The sequence below is a fragment of the Semicossyphus pulcher genome, unplaced genomic scaffold (genome assembly GCF_022749685.1).
Source record: "Semicossyphus pulcher isolate SPU_LCO1_2020_fin unplaced genomic scaffold, fSemPul1.0.p SCAF_2, whole genome shotgun sequence".
Lineage (NCBI taxonomy): Eukaryota > Metazoa > Chordata > Actinopteri > Labriformes > Labridae > Semicossyphus > Semicossyphus pulcher.
Window position 1 is genome coordinate 21,349,210 of NW_027211693.1, and position 22,204 is coordinate 21,371,413.

The 22,204-nt window shown below is 42.6% G+C and overlaps 1 protein-coding gene across 1 annotated transcript in view; it reads left to right on the forward strand.

Annotated features, from left to right (window-relative positions):
- Positions 1-21,951, forward strand: part of pdgfrb (platelet-derived growth factor receptor, beta polypeptide) — a 28,488-nt gene extending 6,537 nt beyond the window's left edge. Inside the window, exons 2-23 of the mRNA XM_069670471.1 lie at positions 4,243-4,308; positions 4,681-4,998; positions 5,194-5,451; positions 6,025-6,155; positions 6,478-6,643; positions 7,552-7,732; positions 8,996-9,111; positions 9,479-9,602; positions 9,741-9,952; positions 10,393-10,487; positions 10,603-10,735; positions 11,625-11,729; positions 12,022-12,132; positions 13,571-13,727; positions 13,887-14,053; positions 14,459-14,571; positions 14,790-14,912; positions 15,926-16,037; positions 16,751-16,850; positions 16,939-17,044; positions 17,822-18,114; positions 20,517-21,951. Of these exons, the coding sequence (XP_069526572.1) occupies positions 4,260-4,308; positions 4,681-4,998; positions 5,194-5,451; positions 6,025-6,155; positions 6,478-6,643; positions 7,552-7,732; positions 8,996-9,111; positions 9,479-9,602; positions 9,741-9,952; positions 10,393-10,487; positions 10,603-10,735; positions 11,625-11,729; positions 12,022-12,132; positions 13,571-13,727; positions 13,887-14,053; positions 14,459-14,571; positions 14,790-14,912; positions 15,926-16,037; positions 16,751-16,850; positions 16,939-17,044; positions 17,822-18,114; positions 20,517-20,664 (3,318 nt within the window). The 5' untranslated portion in view covers positions 4,243-4,259 and the 3' untranslated portion in view covers positions 20,665-21,951. The remainder of the gene's footprint in view (positions 1-4,242; positions 4,309-4,680; positions 4,999-5,193; positions 5,452-6,024; positions 6,156-6,477; positions 6,644-7,551; positions 7,733-8,995; positions 9,112-9,478; positions 9,603-9,740; positions 9,953-10,392; positions 10,488-10,602; positions 10,736-11,624; positions 11,730-12,021; positions 12,133-13,570; positions 13,728-13,886; positions 14,054-14,458; positions 14,572-14,789; positions 14,913-15,925; positions 16,038-16,750; positions 16,851-16,938; positions 17,045-17,821; positions 18,115-20,516) is intronic.
- Positions 21,952-22,204: the final 253 nt, after the last annotated feature.

The following is a 22,204-nucleotide window of genomic DNA, read 5'->3' on the forward strand; positions in this document are numbered from 1 at the left end:
TGTTTTTCCATGTTAATTGTTTTCTTCTGCGTGTTTTCTCTCTTTCTTTTTCCTCTTTGTTCTTGTTTTTACTCATTATTTACATCTTTTCTGTGCAGCCTGTTATTTAAAGCAACTTCTCTCTTTGTTAAAGTTTCGTTATGTGCAGCTTTTCTCCTTCTCATCGTGACATTTCATGTTCTCCTCATGAGTATTTGGTTAGTGGTTGTGGTGGTCTGCTGTGTCATTGATGCATCACTGCTTTACACCCACTCAAGGCCAGAATGTCTCTCTGTGCAGGAAGTCAGAGCTCTCCAGCTGCACTTTGAGAGGCTTTTTTGGACGTCTTTCTCTCTTTTGTTATAGATTACGTTTTTTTCCCCTTTCGTTTCTAAGTGAAATCTCCCTCCCTTGGGACACACTGAAGCAAACACTTGGCTGCAAATGTTGTTCGCAAAGCAGTTCCCACCTCTTCCAGCACTGCTTCATCACTGCCAGATGTTGCAACATGCAGCTACAGTATATATAGATAATCCCAGCAGTGGGATTACAGGCTGCTGTGGGACTGAGGACTGTGCGTGGGCTGCGTATGCGTGCGCCCTGCTGAGGTTGATTTTAGCATTCTTCCTCATTAGCTGGTGACACTTAGAGTGTAGCAGGGCTGTTTAAAAAAACCAGGAGAGGTCAACCAGCCACCAAATTCCCAGCATCTGTGGGAAAACTTGTGCGGTGGGATAACAGTTTATCCGTCATGGTGATTACTGTGCCATCACTTGCATAAACACGGCTTGTTTTTTTCCGACATCCAAGATCATTGCGGGAATATCCAGTTTCAAAGGTTAAAAAGACAATAATAAACATCTTTATAAAAATGTTTTTCAGATCCTTTAAATCATCTTTTAAACCCTCTAGAGCTCCTCAATTAGAGAACCACTTGACCTGGCTTGCATACCGCGGATGCTTCGTGCTGTAAACTGTCTCAAACAGCGCTCTGTTGTCTCTGTGGTGCAAACAAAGAGCCAGTTTGGGTTTGAGGGGTCAAACTGCAACCAAGTGCTTTTATTAAGCGGGAGACAAAGCAACTGAAAGGCTGCCAAACCTTCTTGGCAGATTCACTACAGTGTCCTGACCCCTTTAACACTTAATTGTGTTGTATGCTCCCTTTTGATGCACAGAAACAGCAATGATTTCAATAGCATGTCCTCACATCAGGACTACAACTGTGCCATGATTTTAAAACTTGGTTAAAAGGGGGGTATTATGCTATTTTCAAGCTTCATTTTTCACTCTGTGATACCTGTGGAGTAGCTTAGCATCATTTCACTGGTGCCCTGTGCAGACCCTCATACAGCCTCTGCCTGAAACAACTCAGTCAGCTTTGTCCCTTTAAGAAACCCAGCCCCTTCTAGCCCCCTTTCTTCTGATTGGCCAGCTCTCCAAAGCTTGCCGAGGTGAGCATGTAGAAAAAACTGTGTGAAACCTGGCGTTCACAGCAGCCTGCAGACTGAGCTAAGAAGCCTCGGGATTACTCCAACATACTTTTACCTACAGATTTGAATCTTCACCCACGTTTAGTCTGGACATCCCACATTGTAACATTATAAATATGTCTTAAAATGTGACACAGCTTAACACCCCCTCTTTAAAACTCATGTTCAATCTTCAAACTCTTTTCTGAATCAACTTTCTGGCTCCTCTTGGCCCCCTGATCCCAGTCAGCACTTCCTATCTTGAGGGTTAGATTCCCTCTCAAAGTCCCCCATCGCTCGTCGGTCAACATAAAACCTCATCGTGTTGCAGTAGCTAAACATTGTTTTTCCGTCCTTTTCAAAGACATAAAAATAAGAGTCGAACACACTGTTCTTGTTCAGCAAAGAATGATTCTGATGTTTGATTTCAAAAGTGAAAAGTCACATCCTGCTGTCGCCCTGATGTAGCTCTTTGGCTAGTCTGAGCAAAAATAGCCTCAGCAGCCAGTCACAATAACATTTGTTACTCCCGATGCTGCCAAGTGACACATGCCTTTGCCGTCACCGCGTTTGGCTGTTGTCTCTCAAAGTCATCATCTCTGACACTGAGGTTAGTGGCTCTGGTGAGTGCTGATGTATGGCTTCCTCAGTGAACGGTCCCTCGTCGCTGGCTGTTGGGGCCCCTGGGGATAAGGTGACCCCCCCTGCTCCCGTCGTCATCACCAGCGGGGTCCCAAGTGTATCAGCGGTCCTGGGAAAGTTTCAGGGAAGTACTGTGGGAACGTGAACTGTACACAGAGACCAGTGACAAGAAGGGGAAGAGGGGGGAAATCTGTGTGTGTGTGTGTGTGTGTGTGTGTGTTGGTAGTGGGTGAGGGAGATAGAGTGGGGGTGGAGTGTGATACAGCGTGTGGCTGTGTGTGTCTTTAAGCGTATGCAGCTTGTATAATATTCCAGTAAGGACGTTTGTATAGGCACATGTGTGCAACAGTAACGGGAAGAAAAAGTATCTCTCTCTCCGTCTGTCTCTCTCTCTGTGTCTGTCTCTCTCTCTCTGTGTGTCTGTCTCTCCTTCACCCCTCTTTATTGGAAGCAGGAGGCGGGGGAGGAAACGCACCAGTCATGTTTTTGGAGCAACTCAAGAGCTTTTCGTTCTGGGAGCGGAAGTGCCAAAGGCCGTTAATTTAGAGAGACAGTGAATCTGGTCTGAATAAGTGGCTTTGGGTTGGTCATGAAACTTCACCGTCAACTCAAAGCTCACCAGATCTTTCATGTCTTTTATATCGTAATAATATTTAAGAGAAAATGTAGTAATTTGAATACACTCTGCTTGACACAGTTCCTCTTGATGTTCAAATGATGAATGATCACTGACCTCATATTTTCAGGTAAGATGGTGATATGTCAAATCTAAAACACATGACCCATTTCATGTTGCCCAAAGATAGCACAGTTTCCTAAAATAGAGCTTGTTAAGTTGGATTGCATTATCGAGTAAAGATGGGTGAAGATTTCTCAAGATACATTTCACAATCTTTCCACTGCCTCCTCCACCCTCGCTCTTCCCAAGCACCGCTCTTCCGCCCTCTCTCTCTTTCCCACCCTCTCTTGCGTACAGGCCTGTGATCCATCCTTAACTGTTTCCAGACGTCTGTGTGCTGCAGGCCTTAACACCCCCACCCCCAACCCCGACCCCCCGCCCCTTCTAAACATAATAACAAACCATTCCTCCTCTTCTCAGTCTTTTCTTCTTCCCTTTAACTCTCCAGTAAAATCAAGTCTAATGTTAAGGATGATACTATAAGTGTTACTTTCACCTTTGATATTAGCATCACATGATATCCTGCTACAGTCGCCTTTCAAAAATCCACCTACGCTGCAGTGTCAGCAGCTTACGTGAATGCCCTCATTTTCACTTTTGTTTACACCGAAACCAATTAATGGCTCAGCACGGCTCTGAAATAGCTCGGACGCAGCATTGTTGCCAGTGAGCGTGTTGCAAAGCTGCGCACAGTGACCCGTTTGTTAGTGGGCAGAGTGTTGGTGAACCAGGAACAAAAAGAGACAGACATTGTCGCTCTGTCCGGGTGCAGCGAGGCGTCAAATACCTCCAGGGTGAGCTGCATGTGCACATCAGAGCCTGGTTGCAGACCAGACACCATTAAAGGAAGAAGACACTAAATACTTTTAGTTTGTTTCCTTTAATTTGAGCAAGTTTTATGTCATCAACCGTATAGGCTGGAGCTCAAGATGGCAGGAATAAGAGACCTTTCAGAGAGGGATGATCACAAACTAGACTTTCATGAATATATTAAGGACCAGGCTGCACAGTGGTGCAGTGGTTAGCGCTGTTTCCTCACAGCTCGAAGGTTACTAGTTCCACCCCCGGGTCAGACGAAGTGGGGCTTTCTGTGTGGAGTTTACATGTTCTCCCCGTGCATGCATGGGTTCCCTCCAGGTACTCCGGCTTCCTGCCACAGTCCAAAGACATGCTCGTTAGGTTAATCAGTGACTCTAAAATTTCCAGTAGGTGTGAGTTTGAGCATGAAAGGTTGTCTGTCTCTGTGTGTCAGCCCTGTGATTGACTGGCGATCAGTCCAGGATGTGCCCCGCCTCTTGCCAAATGACAGCTAGGATAGGCTCCAGCCGACCCTGAAGAGGATAAGCGGGAGGGATGTTAAGGAACAAACAATCTGTTAACTGAAATATCGACAGATGCAATGCATGAGGCAAATATTTTTAAACAGGAAACATGATGTTTAATCTGTTTGTCATTCTTTCTGTTTGCAAGCAGAACAAAGTGCTTCGGCCATGAGGAGGGTGACGCCATCCGCACTCCATCTGACCGTCACACTAACAGGTGAGGACCCAGCTTCAATAAACAAATTAATCTGAAAGGGTCAAAACTGAAAGGAATCGTCAAAGTAAGGACGCTTAAACAATAACGTACCTTTCTGAGATGAATTATTAGCTTCATTAGCATGAGAGATAACACAATACTTTGATGTAAAGTTAAACGGATGCATCCAAACTGACCTCCGTCATTCTGAAAGCATCCGTCAATGACAAAGCTTCATTACCCTCCCACATTTCCATTCCAGACATCTTATATCCTTCATCATTGAGAGATAGCACAGGATCTGCCATGTGTTGTTGACTTAACCTTTGCCCTCATGCTGCCGCCTCTTTGACCTCCAACCTGACCTCTTCTCCCCTGTTGTGTCAACTGCAGCTCTGCTGTATCTCTGCACCGAGCTGAGCTGTGTGGAGATCACTCCGGATGTGAGAGAGCTGGTTCTGGCCGAGGGCTCCTCTCTCACCCTCACCTGCTCCGGCTCAGGGGAGACCACCTGGGACTTCAAGAGGGACGACGTGCCGTACTTTCAAGTGGAACGAGTTCAAATCGGCAGTCAAAGCTACAACATAGAGCAAAGCAGCGTCACATCCAGTGTGTTGACCTTGTGGAACATGAGCTGGAAGCACACGGGGGTGTATCAGTGCATTGATCGACACACAGGGGAGTCTAAGGAGGTGGCTGTGTTTGTCCCAGGTGAGGCCCGGTTTGACTAATTCAGATTTCCTTTGTATGTTTTGAAAATTGGGATCATTTTAGTATCTCATTCATAAAACAGCTTTGTCTCATTCACTTCTACATTCTAATTGTCTGCAGGTGCAAGTACACAAGAAGGCACATAGAATAATCAGTGTGCATACTAAAGAACAGTGGTCCTGTTTCTGTCCACAGACTCTGTTGTGTGGTTCATCGAGAGCTCCCACGGCATGGTAACAAAGACCAGCGAGGAAAGCAACATCCCCTGCGTGGTCACCGATCCCAACATCAATGTCACGCTGTACGAGACGGGCACCGAAATGCCAATCAAAGGGCGCTATATTCCTAGTGAGGGGTACAAGGCACCGTTAGAGGACAGGACGTATGTGTGTCGTGGAGAGCTGAGAGGGGAGGTGAAGGAGTCTCAGGCCTTCTACGTCTTCAGCATCGTCGGTAGGTGTTCAGGTTAAAGGGGTTTACATAGAACTCAAACACACACAGAGTGGGACCCTTTAATTCAATCTACACAAGAATTATTAAAGTTAATGAGTCCATCCTTTTAAGGCATCATTAAAATATCCATGCGCCTTTCTTCAAACAGCTTATGCAGCATAAACTCCATGTTACGAGTTCAGGGCTATAATTCATTATTTTATCATCACATATGCTAGTTAACTGTCAGCTGGAGGACTTGCTACTGGAGGGTGTGCAAACATTAGATTTGTTCTTTATAGGGATTTTATAATGAGGTAAAAACTGTCTGGAGAGCATCAAAAGTGTTGCATGTGCTAGTAAAATTAAAAAAACATTTCTGACTTTTGTGGATCTATAAAGTTTTTGTTGGCTCACAGGAGCCAGCTGCTACGTTCAGCTCTGACTAATACTGACGGGATAAAAAACTATGATTTCAATATGTTGATCTCATATGTTGAACTGATAGTGGACTTTTCTGCATACTGTTCTGATAAATCACATCACCACTGCCTCTCCCTCCTCTCCCCCCACCACACTCCCTTCCTCTCCCAGTCCCAGGGGCTATCGACGCCTACGTCAATGCGTCAAAGAGCGTCCTGAAGCAGGGTGAGCCGCTGACAGTAAACTGCACGGTGCACGGAGTGGAGCTGGTGTATTTTTCCTGGGATATCCCCAACAGGGAGGTGAGTAGGAGTGAAGCAGAACAAGAACTTTTGTTCTCCTTTCCTTTCACGATCACGCTCAGGCCTCATGGCCAAGCCCAAATTACATCAAGATGTAGAGACACACCTCAATTTTTATCCCCCCTGTGGAAATCCTCTTAAAATATATACTGTTGGATATGTGACAATCAGGTCTGCATGGTTTCCTTTTTGGAGAAGTTACAGCTTCTTTGATCAACTTTCTGACATTTGAAATCAAAATACTTAAGTTGGCAGCTTAACATAAGTTTCTGCATAATGAGGCTTCATGATAATCATCATCATTTCACTTCACGTCTTCCAGGTCATTGAAGTCGAGCCGCTGACAGACGTCTTGCCCGCCATGAACATGCGCTCCTGCCTGTTCTTCCCTCAGGCCACGGTGGCCCACAGCGGAAACTACGTCTGTCATGTCCACGAGGGAGTCCAAGACCAGACCGCCTCTGCCAGCGTCAACATCACTGTGCTCGGTTAGAGAAACCCACACACACACACACACACACACACACATGCACACAAACACACACACACACACCAAACTAAAACAAACTGATGCTGCACAGGTTATTATTGTGTTTCGCTGACGGAGAGAGAAGACTGCTTATTATGTAAACCTTTACAAGCTGAGGTGAGAGAGGTGCTTCTTTTTAAGGAAATGAAGATGGCTTCTATTTATTTCTGTTCAAAGTGTGAAACAAACCGTAGTCATGGTGTGGATGCCCTCAAAAACAAAGCGTTAAACCAGCAGGTACAGCAACTCTATATTTAGACTTTTGGAAATAAACTCAATAAATAATTATGAGTCTTGACTTGAACCATTAACATGCAGTGAGTCCAGCAGGGAGGCAGATTTGTGCTTAAGAGCCAATAAAACCAGAGGTCATCACACTGTACTATTCTCCCTTATTCCCCTTGGACTGTCACTGAAAGCATCAGGGTCTGAGTGCTTATTCTTTCTGCAGTGAGGTGTGTTATGTTTATGAAACCCTTGAATAGCTTGAACCGCCACGCTCCACGAAGACTAGGACAGTGGAGTAGTTTTCTCTGGAGAGATCAGTGGAAAAGACGGATACTGTCTGGCCAGAGAAGGTCAGCAACCAACGCAGCAGTACGGGACACTGTCTCTTGTCTGCCATCCAGTGTATCTTTAATCTATTTAACACATCAGTTATTTAACTAAGTTTAATCTTTTTATATTTTAATTATGTTAAACCTTTAGAGTTAGAAGTACTGCCTAACTCTGCAAATCATCCCAAATATTCAAAGCTTCTTAGTGTCTTTTAGAAGTGAAAACTAGCTGCCAAGCAACAAATGGTAGACCAACAAACTATTGGAGCATGTCCCTTATGTTGCTCACGATATTATCTTCTCTCCTCAGAGCGAGGCTTTGTGGAGCTGAAGCCTGCTCAGAAACTAAACACTTCAGCCAAGCTGCAGGAGAACGTGGAGCTGAGGGTGGAGATCGAAGCCTACCCTCCCCCTCTGGTTCGCTGGAGCAAAGATGGCGCCACCATCAAGGGAGACAAAACCATCGCAACCAGACAAGAGCATGAGATCAGGTGAGACATCCAGTCAGACTCCTAAGCCGACTCCTGACCTTTCAAATGCCTGACATACCATAAAACCACTGAAGACCTTATACGAGTTGATGCATTTAAACAATTAGCTCTGAACCTCTGTCAGGGCGACGGCCTGCAGAGGCGTCAGGCTCCTGTCAGTCATCAACAGATAAGGCCTCCGCAGAGAGAAACACAATACTCTCTAGAGGGCAGCAATCCATCAGTCATCAGGCAGGAACCATAAACATGAGAAACATGTCACAACTCACTAATCTCTTTCAGAAACGTGCCAAACAATGTTTTAATTACAGAGCCTTTAAAAACATTTAACCACAAATATAAAAGAAAAGAAAAAATACCTGATTTAGACATTAATTAGCAAAACATGTAGCGTTTTAAAGATGAAGTATCAGGAGATTAAAATGAAATTAAGATAATGTAGTAGTCAAATAAATTGTATTCAGGGCAGGGGGTTCTCACTTAAAGAAGCAATTGGCCCCTGGAGAAAGCCAATGTCAGTCAAAGCTGGTGTTCTCTGTAATCGATAGAAGCAATAATATTTGAAATTGGGGCAGCAACAGCTTGTGGTTTTGCCCATTCTACATTCCTACAACGACCAGCATGCATTGTGCCCCTCCTTCTGAAAGAATCGGCCCAGCGAGAGACGTTGGAGTGAAATACTACCGTTTTGCTGCAGGCTCAGAGCGGTACAGAATCTGAAATACGACGAGAATATACCTGTGGATCGTCTAAAAAGTCTTCAGGTCTGCAGTCTACATTTCACACCTGACGATTTTGAACGAGACATGACATCGGAGGTGGGCGTCCTAGATTGAGGAAGTGTAGTTTAGCAAGCTTCCTTGCCAGACTACGTAGAACGTGTCATCTGGTGCAGGTTTTCCAGGATCCATTGGAGAAGCGGATAGCGAGATTCCGAAACACTTAAATATCCCACCAAATTCCTGGAAATAAATCTAAAAATAGGTCTGCTCTCTTGGAAGTGGTAGAAAAACATCCCTAGGCCTACTCCATGCATGGAGAAAGAGAGCATGATTCACTTTGTCAGAGATAATACGCTTATGTAAATATGTGTAGTCTGTAGAAAGTATCGTACTAACTTTCCATTTGTCTTTTGCATGTAAAAATAGATCAATATATCAAAACTTCTTTTTTTATATATTTATCACTCAAATCAGGAAATATTTGGCAGCTCGTATGCTTTAGAGACCAAATATCTTCATGTCCATGTTTCTTCTCCCTCAGATATTTAACTATTCTCACCTTGGTGAGGGTGAGGACCGAGCAGAAGGGCCTCTACACTGTCCATGTTACAAATGGAGATGACACAAAGGAAGTGACCTTTGACCTGGAGGTCCGAGGTAAGGGGGAAAATAAGATTTTTACAGTATACAGGCTTTTCTTGAATCTTTAGCCCCATTACTGGTAGTGAAAGTTATGTTTTTGCATTTCAAAATAAGAGTACGAGCGCCGGTTTAGCTCAGCGGCTGAATCGTGTAGCCCGTGTACAGAGGCTACAGTCCTCAATGCGGCGGCCCTGGATTCAACTCCCACCCATGGCCCTTTGCTGCATGTCATCCCCCTCTCTCTCTTCCCCTGTTTCCAACATTATCCACTGTCCTGTCTCTCAATAAAGGCATATAATAATCTTACAAGATAAAAGTTCACACTGTGTTGCTATCCGGTGTGTCAGTGATGATTAATGACTGCTGCCCCCCCTGTGTGTAGTCCCCTCTCAGATTAAAGACCTGACGGACCACCACCTCCCTGGGAAGAGACACTTAGTGACCTGTGTAGCTGAGGGGGTCCCGACCCCGAGCATACAGTGGTACAGCTGTGACAGCATGCTCAAGTAAGTCACACCACCACTGTCACACAGTGAACACTAGGGGGCTGACCATACACATTTATTTAACTTTCAAATCTGTACATCTGCTTCCTGACTCCTTTGACTCCACCTGCTGATCTTGTGTCCTGCTTCCTGCTGCAGGTGCAGCAACCAGACCGCCGTGTGGCAGCCGCTGACACCAGAACCAGAGCTGCTGAGCATCCAGACCAATGTGAGCTACAGCGAGACGCGTAAAACCAGCAAGGTGCGGAGCCAGCTGACCTTCCACAAGCCGCAGCAGGTCACAGTTCGCTGTGAGACCAGCAACCAGGCGGGACTCATCGACAGGAGAGACGTCAAACTGGTGTCCAGCAGTAGGTGTCATGTGTAGTTATACTGTGCGTTTAAGTAGAGAAAAAATTGTAGAACATTATGTCGTGTAAGTTTACTGTTTTTATCGCGTAAATGCAATGTAATAAAAACACTATAATGATAAATGATTTTTATAGCTTTTAGGTTAAACTAAACAAACACATGGTGGTCTGGCAAAACACAAGATTTAAGTCTGAGAAGTTTATATTCAAGAGACTCAGTAAAAGGTTCACTAAACATTTTCACCATGATCAGATGACAAGACAAAATATGTGTTTGTGTGCTTGAGCTATTATTATCATTATAACTTTAACTTCCTTTACAAATCTTTGCAAAAATGTTTACAAAGTGAAGTTTTATGTCCGTTGAGACTTGGAAACAACTTGTTGGAGTTACCTCCGTCCCCGCTGAAGCCCTTCCTGTGCTCCTCTGCCTGTTGCAGCGCTGTTCTCCCAGGTGGCAGTATTGGCTGCTGTTCTAGCCTTGGTGGTCATCATTATCATGTCTATCATCATCCTCATCGCTGTGTGGAGGAAGGTAAGAAAGTTCCTTTGCACACATCAGGTGTAAACAAAAAGTCTAATGAATTAAACTGTACAAACTTTTGTTTCAGAGGTTTTTAGTTTTGTTTTTTCTCTGTGTATTTTCTCAGAAGCCTCGTTATGAGATCAGATGGAAGGTGATCGAGTCAGTGAGCCAGGACGGTCACGAGTACATCTACGTGGACCCCATCCACCTGCCCTATGACCTGGCCTGGGAAATGCAGCGGGACAACCTGGTGCTGGGTGAGTCCTCTGGGGGAACAGAGACAGATGATATAAGGGAGGAGCGCTAATGTGAGGCTGTGACGCCCAGTGAGACACTTCATGTGACGCAGGCGGTGATTAAGCTGAGCTAAGTCAAAAATAAAGAGTGAAGAGTGAAGCCAAGCAGAAGTGCTTTAAACCTTGCATTCTTTCTAATGGCCAGCAGGGGGAGACTCCACTGGTTGCAGAAAGAAGTGAGTTTGTATAAAAACAGATGAGAAAAAGACCAACTTCTCAGATGATTAATTCCCCTGGTAAATATCTTTCCTTATTAGTTCATGGTCTCTCAAACAGGAGTGCATGTCCCCCATTTTTTCCGAATACTGTCACTTCTGTCTCCAAAAGCAAGATAGCGTCAGTCAGAAGCTTGAACAGGTTATCCACCAACAAATAGGTTACGTCACTGTGGCTATGTCCACTAATTTATACAGTCTTGACTTTCTAACCACTAGCTTAGATGCAGTTGTTACTGTCAGACAAACAATAGTTCAGAGAGCAGTTTGAGGTCAGACAGAACAAACTCATGAGTCTGTAGATATCCGCCGCTCACTCTAGTTTGTTCTTTGGTTTGGGTCATCTGGGTTTACTCGAGGCTAGACTACTAAGTGAGGTTTGTTAAACTTGTCCCTCATCACTTTAGTCAGCTGCTTCTTACAAACTTCTAAAGCCTTTGATGGTTAGAGAGAGGAAAATCTGGGACATTGAAAAATGTGCTCATTTTCCTGGAAATAGAAAAAACACAGAGAAATGTGTTTGTATTAATATTCTATTGAACAGAGAGGTCCTCCTTTCCTTTTCAGCTTCACCATGTGCTGCATTCACACTCTGTCCTACTGAGCCTCTCTTTGTGTTTCTCTTTGGGTTTCAGGTCGCACTCTTGGATCAGGAGCCTTTGGCAGGGTGGTCGAGGCAACTGCGTACGGTCTCTCTCATTCCCAGTCCAGCACAAAAGTGGCCGTGAAAATGCTGAAATGTAAGACGTACAATGTAGGAACACAATAGAAAGCCATGTGCGGATGACAGTACAGTTCCCTGCATAGCTGTCAGATAAAGTGACACCAGAGAGCTGTATTCCTGCGGGCGCAGAGAGCTGCCGCCTGCTGAGCTTTAGTTTGGTTGCTAGCCTGGCGTGAGTTTCAGCCAACGACACATTGAACGTCTTGGCAGGGACGCGGTGTGTCCTGATCTCAGTATGTTTAGTTCTCCTGTTCTCATACCTTCCTCTCTCTCTCTCTCTCTTTCTCTCTCTCTCTCTCTCCATCCAGCCACAGCCAGGAGGAGCGAGACACAGGCTCTGATGTCCGAGCTGAAGATCATGAGTCACCTGGGTCCTCACCTTAACATCGTGAACCTGCTGGGAGCTTGCACCAAACATGGTGAGCATCCCAGAGAGCACCAGGGCTGATAATACGATTTTTGTTGACACATTAAGTGTTCCTGATACCAGTGATGAGCATTTTCTGTCCTGGTGGCCTACTTAGCACAAGCACAGTGTCTGTCCTTTAGTTTGTGAAACACATTTTCCACTAAACAGTTCTCTAAAAGGGGAACTAACTGGAAAAAAACTAATGTATGAAATCTATTTAATCTCAAAACTACTGAGAACATTTTTTTATGGTTTTGGTTTTTTGGTTTTTTATTTTTGTTTTTATTTTACAGCCACCAAATGAAGACTTTTATGTGAATGTAGCAGCTTTCAAACTATTCTGATGCCATAAGGTTTTGTAGAAAAATTTAACTTTGATTTTCATTTTTGCATCACTCAGTAATTTATTTATTTTCAGTATAGCGTCTATAATTAAATGGACAATAGTTTCTTATGTTAGTAAGAAGCTAGTACTGTTTGTGTCACTTCTAATTTGCACTTAGCTGCACATGTAAAGGTTTGTGGCTTGCCTTTAGAGGCCAGAGGTTGCATTTGATTCAGGTTTAAGCTATTTGAGCTTGATTGTTATTAATCTGTGTAGTGAATTAGCTAAGTACTAGTTTTGGGAGGCCTCATAGTCTGGATTGTTGGCTGTTGGTTTTGAATGCAATCAGTTTGTCTGTGTTCACAGGTTCGGTTAGTTTGGGTTGGGTTTCTTGCCTGATTTATCTTTTGTTCAGTCAGTTTGCAACTAGGGGTAGAGCATTAGTGCTGTCTGGTAAAGGGCTGAAGACTTTTAATTTGATGTGCAAACGTTAGAATTAAAGCTTTCCCTTGTAGGATGAAGCAACGTTTCTCCTTTGGGATTCATTTGTTCATCTTGGTAGTGTTGCAGTGAAAACAGGTGGAGCAGTTGTCTCGGGAGCACCTCCCTGGAATCGAGGGGGTCGCTGTTTGTGCAGTCGACTTTTTCGGCAAGGATTGGTCTGAACTAAGAAAGAATTAGTTTGTCTTCATCTTGTTGACATCCTTCTTACCCTTTGAGTGGGTAAGAGAAGAAAACAAGAGAGAAACAATTTCATGCAGAGGATGAAAACATTCCTGCGGCTTCAGAGGTTGTAGAAGAGAGAGAGAAAGGTTTTACACCACAGATGTAAACACACTGCTGCTGTCCAGGCTCTATTAGGACTAAAAACACTGTCAAGTTTTAGCACTGAAAATAATGAATGGCAGCTCCTCTGCATGCAATAATTAAACCATTTATCAACAGTTTATTTATATTGTTATGTAAATGTCAGTTGTTAATCAAATCAAATAAAAGTTTTTCTAAGTATTTACCTTCATCCAGATTAGTGTACACATAAATGTATGTATATTTGTGTTGTGTGAAAAGTAGTTGTGGCCTGCCTTAATTCATTTTTCAATTTATATCTTCTTCAACCAATCAGGGCCTCTGTTTCTGGTTACCGAGTACTGTCGCTATGGAGACCTGGTGGACTACCTGCACAGGAACAAGCACACCCTCCTGCAGTACTACGCTGAGAAGAACCAGGACGACGGCTGCCTCATCTCAAGAGGAAGCACTCCGCTCAGCCAGAGGAAAGGGTGAGTGGAAGAGAAACACACCTTTTGTGTGATGAGGCTCTTTTACTGGCATCTCTGATTATGTCGTTCACACATAAAGTTTCGTAAGATGAAGAGCCATGGATAAATATGGAATTGGGTCAGTTAAGTCCATTTTCACACTCTTTGTGTCCCCTGCAGCTATGTGTCATTTGGAAGCGAGAGTGATGGAGGGTACATGGACATGAGCAAAGACGAGCCGTCGCTCTACGTGCCCATGCAGGAGCAGATAGACTCCATCAAGTACGCAGACATCCAGCCCTCTCCGTACGAGTCTCCCTACCAGCAGGACATCTATCAGGAACAAGGTCTGATATGAGCCACGTGGAGTGTGTACACTCTCTCGAGTATTGACTATAATTCATTTTCCAGTGTTGTAGATGAAGAATTAGTCACACTGAACACAGGAAACAAAGAAGAACGATGCGCATGATATATTTATGTGTGAAAAGCACCATCTTCAGTTCATGAACAGATCGGTTGTTTTAGCCTCATAAAGAAAACAATAGTTTTCTTTTTGATCACAGACAGACCGGAGAGAATGTACACACAAATGTTACAGCACATAAAGGCCATGTCACTACAACCCATGGAGTCACAAGACTTATATTGGAGTTCCCCCAATAAAAACACAACACTGTCTTCATTCATGAGAGGCCCCTCACCTCCTCTTCTCCTCTTCTTTGTCCTCTCACCTTGTCTTCACCGTCCAGGTGGCGGAAGTCTGGACCTGGTCATCAGTGACTCTGCCACTCTCACCTACGACGATCTGTTGGGATTCAGCTACCAGGTGGCGAAGGGGATGGAGTTCCTCGCCTCCAAAAATGTAAGATTAAAGAATATAGTTCCATGATATATAGCATATTGGACTTGATATGTTTAATTTAAGGTGGGATGCTTTCTCACTTTCCAGCTGATCAATGATAATCTCTTTTCTGGTAGCTTAGCGTAGCATTAAGACAAGAAAAAGGGTAAAACAGCGAGTGTGGCTCTGTGTGACTTGTGTAACAGAAAATTGTTTTTTTCGATTTTATTCCACTGCAGTGTGTTCATCGTGATCTCGCGGCCAGGAATGTTCTGATCTGTGAGGGCAAACTGGTGAAGATCTGTGACTTCGGCCTGGCCAGGGACATCATGCATGACTCCAACTACATCTCTAAAGGCAGCGTGAGTGGCACAAGCGTCGCATTGATTGCCATTTTATTAAGACCCTGAGCACTTGCACACACTGCACTTCATTCAAGTTTTTATTTATTTAAAGCTAACTCAAACCATGAGTTACACACTATTCAAAGGCCCATGATAAATTTTGACATACAAAAAAAAGAAACATTTATTACAGCAAAACCATTACAACAAAACCAGACCCCCAGTGTGTCCCAGCGACGCTATGAGTGAGACAGTCCCATGACATTTTAAAGATCGCCCCATCATCATTGCTTCTAGCAAACATCTGTTCATATGATTTTGTTTCTAACATGAATTAGATCCATTTTTTAAAATCCGGAGAGGATGTACTTATTCATAATCTGAGGATCACTCGTGCAGCCGTGACAACAACTACCATTATCATTGCAGAGTCATATTTCGATGTATTTGAAATATGCATAGTCTTGGTGATATAGGTATTTTTTAACCTATGCATTCCCCTATGAATTCTAATGGTTAAACAAGTTTACAAAATGTTCCTGTTTCATTTTACAACATAGATTATTGGTCAGTAAGCCCATCCTGTGGAGCTTAGAAGGAGTGAAATAAAACCTGTGTATTAACATATACTGAGTAAATTTCCCCCTAGCCTTCTTTATGTAAGTTTTCCAGTGTTTGAAAATATTTTCAACCCTTCCTCCTCGCTAATATCACAACCTAGGTCCTTCTGCAGAATGAGCCTCAGATTTTTACAAATATATTTTGTAGCCTGTTAAAGGTCACACTTTATGATATGTGGCTCTTTGTTCTTGTTACCTTCTAACGCACTTATAAAAAGTCTCTTTGGAAGTAATTGGATGTAATGTAATGCATTCAACTCAAAATTAAACACTAACGGAACCAAATACTGGTTCCGTTAGCTGCAAACAAGATCCTGAGTCAATGTGCAGTTGTAGCACATACTGTAACTGCAAACTCCAAACTTTCAACTGACTCTTCATTTTCTCACATGGAGCGTTTCTTTCTTTCAGACCTTCCTGCCCTTGAAGTGGATGGCACCAGAAAGTATTTTCCATAATTTGTACACCACCCTCAGCGATGTGTGGTCATACGGCATCCTTCTCTGGGAGATTTTCACACTAGGTTAGTCCGAACACACAAACATATTCACACACATGAACACACAAAAAAGCCATTTATGTAAATCAGACACAGTTTATACGTAAGACACATGAATTTCTGTAATTGCTAACAAGTTGTAACTGTTTCCCCTGCTGGGCTCCTTGTTGATTCTTGAAATCGCAGTAAACTTTGAGTTATGACAATGTGAATCTGGGTTTTTAAAGTGACTTAAACATGTATTAATCTAAAGCTAAAGCAAATTTCTAATTCCATGTCTAATTGCAAGTACATACTAGTTAGTTTGAAAACTCATGAGGTCTAAATCCTTTTAGTCACAGTCAGGCTTTGAAATCTGTATTTCCGTGCTCAGGGTATTGTACGTTTTTTTATTTTTTATTAGGCCTCTTCCCACGATTTTTTGAAAGTACCATGAAAACAAAAGAGACACTTTATTGCATATGCTGCATAAGCCTTAGTGGTGGAAAACAAACACACAATCCAGCCTCTGTCAGCGATGACCAAAGGTTCTCTGTGTTCTCCTGCCTCCGTCTGACTCTCATTGGACTTTCCACACACCCTTTTTTTATGGGTCCGAAAAATAAAATAAAATGTATTTCATATGTCAAATATCTCATAGGTTAATGCAATGTTATTCTTATTATGGCTTATTTTTGAGTGTGCATTGCATCAGATTTATGGTATAGCATTTAATTGATTGTAAATGCTCCCTGCAGGAGGAACCCCCTACCCTGATTTACCCATGAATGAGCTCTTCTACAGCGCTTTGAAGAGAGGCTACCGGATGGCTAAACCCGCCCACGCCTCTGATGAAGTGTAAGTCAGTCATGCCGTTAATGTTACATGTTAATGTCAACGTAAGAAATTTTAACATTTTTTATGTTTATAATTTTTTGTCTTGCAGGTATGAGATCATGAAGAAGTGCTGGGATGAGAAGTTTGAGAAGAGACCTGAGTTCTCCTTCCTGGTGCACAGTGTGGGGAACATGCTGACTGACAGCTACAAAAAGGTACTCTATTCATGCCTCACTGCTGCGTTAAACTGTCAGCTCCTACACATATATTGTATTTTACATGGGTTAAGTTATCTAACGTTTAATGTTTCGCTTCTTTCTCATGCATTCACTCACAGCCAGGCTATCTGCCCCCTAGCGGCTGGTTGGTAATAATACAGGAAATTAACAAGGACTCTTCAGCACTGTTTAAGCAACATGCCTTTAACTTGGTACAATTACTAAAGCTTGTAGAGAAACAGAATCACCAATTGCTTCTTACACTAGTCGTATAAGTAAATTTCTTAATATAATTCTGTAAAAGTAACATTTAAATGCAGGACTTTTGCTTTTTAGAGGGTTTGTACACTGTGGTATTAATTTAAGGATCGTAAAACAACAACCTTTAAGAGATGACGTTTAAATGCAATGCCACACATAATATCAGTTATGTTTTATTTTAAGTGCAATGTCAGATTTATGACTTTAAGCCCAAATCCTGCAAGTCAGAAGAAAAGGTTGATCCACTTAGTGAGTGACGTTCAGTCAAATCAGCAGAAGTGATGCTCTGGTCTGTGCATATTGAAACTCTGTAAAGAAGAGACTAAATGTAATGATGTGTAGGTCTGTGCTGGTCAAATGAAAACTACAGTCTGATTCCTCACTGACTCTTAAAGTGGACTAATGAGTAACTAATCAGCTGCTTCATATCTCCTCTCTGCAGCCTCACACTAACAAACTGTTTAACTGATTTGTCATCCCTTAAACAATCAAACTTTTGTCTCTTTGCAACAGAGGTACTGCCAAGTCAATGACAACTTCCTGAAGAGCGATCACCCGGCAGTGGCTCGCACCAAACCCAGACTCTCCTCACCCTTTCCTATCGCAAACCCGGCATTCGGCTCCCCATCTCCCGGCAGCCTCTCCTTCCCCCCGGACCCCTACAACCAGAGCCCAAGCCCCGGAGAGTTCAGACCGGAGGCAGACACGCAGGAAGTCCTAACTTCATACAACGAGTACATCATTCCCATCCCAGACCCCAAGCCGGAGGAGCTTTTCACTGACGTGCCTCCAGAAAGCCCTGCTAGGTACAGAGCTGCAGATGTGTGCTAAACGCTGAGGATGTATTTGTTTAACTAGAGCAGTGTTTTTTTCCCACCACACACCCACTCATCCAGATGTGGAGCGGAGACAATAGCTGTATTATCTAAGTGGACACGGAGACAAGTTTTTATAGCATATAAAAATATGCAGCCAAGCAAAGTTTTAAGGGCTAAATAAAAGTTTGACCATAAAAAATCCTGATATATTCACACATTTATCAAAGTAGTTTCATAGCTTCTTATTTTAGTTTAGTGTTACTTGCAGCCCTGTGTTTTGAATTAATGCTGCGGGGCGATGCTTTGATTTGGATCATAAATTTCACCTTACACTGTGGTTTGGGTTTGAGGTGTTCGGCCCTCTAATGAGAGAAAACAAGAGGAGCTCCGTTGGTCCAGGTCTCCGGGGTGATGTTAGCAAGGATCTCATGAACACATCAAATAATATCTTATTCTGAAGTTAAGACATATCCACCACATGGGCTTTCAATGACAAGAAAAATCAACAGGCATCATTTTCATTTTCAATAAAGCTTCAAAAGAGGTGACAGGACTTATAAATTAGATAATTGACATAATCAGCAATGTTTTTTTGAAATATTTCAGGATTTTGCCGAACATTATCAGGCTTTCTTTTCCTTATTAGATTGGATTAATTAGTTTTCTCTCCAAATATTTTCATTGAGAAGCAGAATTTGAAAATACAACAAAATATGACATGGCCTTGCTCCTTTTCATGTAGACAAACACATCTTGAAAAAAAATAAAAAGAATAAAAGAAAAATAAATGAAAATGTTAATAAAATAAATTAATAGTTGATAAAGAAAAATAATACGAAATAAAACAAATCAATAAACAGATGAGGTGAATCAACAGATGTAAAGCAATACAATATATATTGACAATCGTAATAAATCTACTGCAACAGTACTCACCTGCAGAAAACAAACAAAACAAAGGCACTAACCCCTAACCAGCCTCCTTCTCTTCCCTAATCCACTCCATCCCCACCCTTTACCCCTGCTGCAGTTAAGACTCGGTCACTTCTGAGAGATGAGAGACTAAAGGACTAAAGTCTTTTAGCCTGCCTTTTATGACAAATCGGATTCTCTCTGGATGAAGTGATCAGCTCTGTGATCCACATTTTCAAGTTGGGACATCTTTCTTTTTCCAAAATAGTAGAATTGATATAATGTAACCGAATGTAGGACCCACATGAACACGAAACACACACTGGAAAAACCTAGGTATCAAATGGTTATTTATTCCAGACTTAGTGGCTCGATGTTGAGCAGGCTGAGGCAGACCAGAGTGCCTCGAGGGCAGGAGCTGGGGCTCGAGACGATGGAGAGGCAGGAGAGGGAGGAGCAAGACAATGAAACATTTAGTTGATACTACGCGTGGTGAACGGACAAACTGGTGAAGAGTGACTGCATCAACCAGGCTTTTATGCAGAGCAGAGTGTAGGTGGCTTGATTGGCTGATCAGCGGCAGGTGTGCAGGCTTGTTCAGGGAATGAGGTCAACAAGGCCACGCCCAGCTCCGACTGGCATACACACACAAAGAGAGAGAGAACATACAAGACACACAAGGGAGGGGAAACACAGGGAAGCAAGAGGGAGACAGACTAGGACCCTGACAAGAATACGTTTGTGTGCAATGATAACTCCATATGCCAGAAGGTGTTGTTGTGCCAATCTTTGCTTCCTTACATCCACCGATATCCCCAGAAACCTTGCAATTTTGGACAAAGAGCATAGCTGTGAAGTAAATTACCTTCTTCCACACTGCATTTCTCACAAATAGGAGAGACCTCTGGAAAGATTTTGTGTAGCTTTTCCTTGGAATAGTGTAACCTGTGTGTGACTTTAAACTGTATCAAACAGTGATGTGCATTCATAGAACAGGTGTGGATGTAGCCTAGACTTTCATCCCATATATCATTTTGTATCCAAGTACCCAATTCTTTTTCCTACTCCGCTTTTATGGTGTCTGTGGATGGGTGGCTAATATCTTGTAATGTATTATGTATATAAATATATATATATACATAATATCCCATATATATATATATATATATATATATATATATATATATGTATATGTATATGTATAAGAACAAACAACACCAGCAAATCCTGAGTACGTTTGTGTGCACTTTTAGCAATACGTTACACACTTTTGTAAAACATCCTTTAAATGTGTCTGACATGGATGAGTAGATTGATCTTTGAGATAAAAATGTCTTGTGGTTGCTGGGAGGGAGATTCAAAAAAGGGAGGCTGTCAGGATCATCCCCATAAATCTGACCATGGTGTGACTTTCTTTCTCCCATTCTGATTAACTTCCTCACTGTGAAGTCTTTCTGTGTTTGCTTTCCCGCCCTCAGCTCTTTGGCTCTGGAGGAAGAGACGGACTCCATGTCGCAGGGCACGGCCGACACGCTGCCAGAGGAGGACCGGCTGGAGGAAACCAGCGAGAGAGACGCTCTCCTGGGCTCTTCCGGGACGCCGGAGGTAGAAGACAGCTTCCTGTAGCCCCATGTAGTCCTGAGAAAACAGAGCCTCTGTCTGCGAATTCTTTTATTTTTAACATGCCGGGGAAAGGGAACATGACAAAACGAGAATGTAGCAAAAAAGAGAGTGAAAGGACAATCTTTGTATTTCCTCTAAGCACTAAGCGATAAGTGTTGCCTTTCTTCTAGTTCCTCTGTCACACGTAGTACCTCTAAAAACTATAAAAAGATGTTATCACTCAGTCATTGCTTGGAAGCTCAGCACAGCATGAATACGGTACTCTCCTCATACGTGCACTATGAATCAGTTTGCAGGAAGAAATGATGCATTCACAGTCGCCTGAGATTCATGAGGCCTTATGACATTACCCCTTATGTCCTTTACTTCCCCGGCTATTGTAGATTATTAGAAAAGCGGGTGTTTTTTTTTCTTTTTTATCATTTCTTTTTAGTTTGGAAAACAACATGATTTACGCACATAAAAACTAGAAATCCTGTCCAGACAAGGACATAATGCATTCTTCATACTAGTGAAAATCGTGAACATTATGTCCTAAACCATGGTGCGTTAGCTAATTACAAACAAGCAAACAAACTTTGCCTTAAGCACGATCAACATCTTTATTCACTGTTTTATGATGGACAACAGAAAATACAGACAGACTCCCCATGCACTGTTAAACAAGAGGAATACTCAAATATAGGTTGCATTCGCGGTTTCCCACTTTTCTTGTGTTTCAGAGAGAAATATATGTCATGTGTTATCTTCGTTTTATGTAGATTTATTTCATAGTTCTGTGCCAGACTTGCACTTTATTTAGGAATAGGTGGATATCCATAATGAAGGTATAAAACACTCTATAATAAAGAGTCACAGTTTGATTTAAATGCGTGACTGTTGCGACAGATCAGTTAGCGTGAGGACAGGTGACTCACTCACTACAGCGTATCACTGCCTGATAGCACAAGACGGCACACACGAGTGCCTTTGTACATAGACTGACAGATGTTTTGTGTTGCAGCTATTGTTTTATTGCTGATATGAAGGGCTCCTGCGCTTGACAAACCTAGATAGCCTTTACTCGTCTGCTGCATTCTATAACACTCACTTACACAGAGTATCAATACTTAGTCCACCATTTAAAACAGCACGTTGTCATTTTCTGTAGCAATTTAAAATGCACATGATCACTGTATCACAAGCTATGGTACCAAAGCTCTTCTACTTAACGTTTACAAATGTATTTTTTTATATGTGCCATTTTATATGTTGTAAATGTGACAATAAAGCTGTATTATCGTAGCTCTATTGGAACGTGTGAGTCTCTTATGTGTCAGGTGGTTTCAGTGGCTCACGTCAAGCAGCCCTACTCTGTCATCATCAAAGTTTACCCTCTTAAAAGTGCTGAAATGTATCATGTCAAATCACTAATCCTGGTTTGAAATAGTGTCTTGTTTTTATTATCTCGTAAATATTCAGTGATTTCTCACTGGATCCATCTGCAAAAACATTTTCTTATCTCCTGGAAAAGAAGCAGAATACATGCATAGTGCCTTTTTTC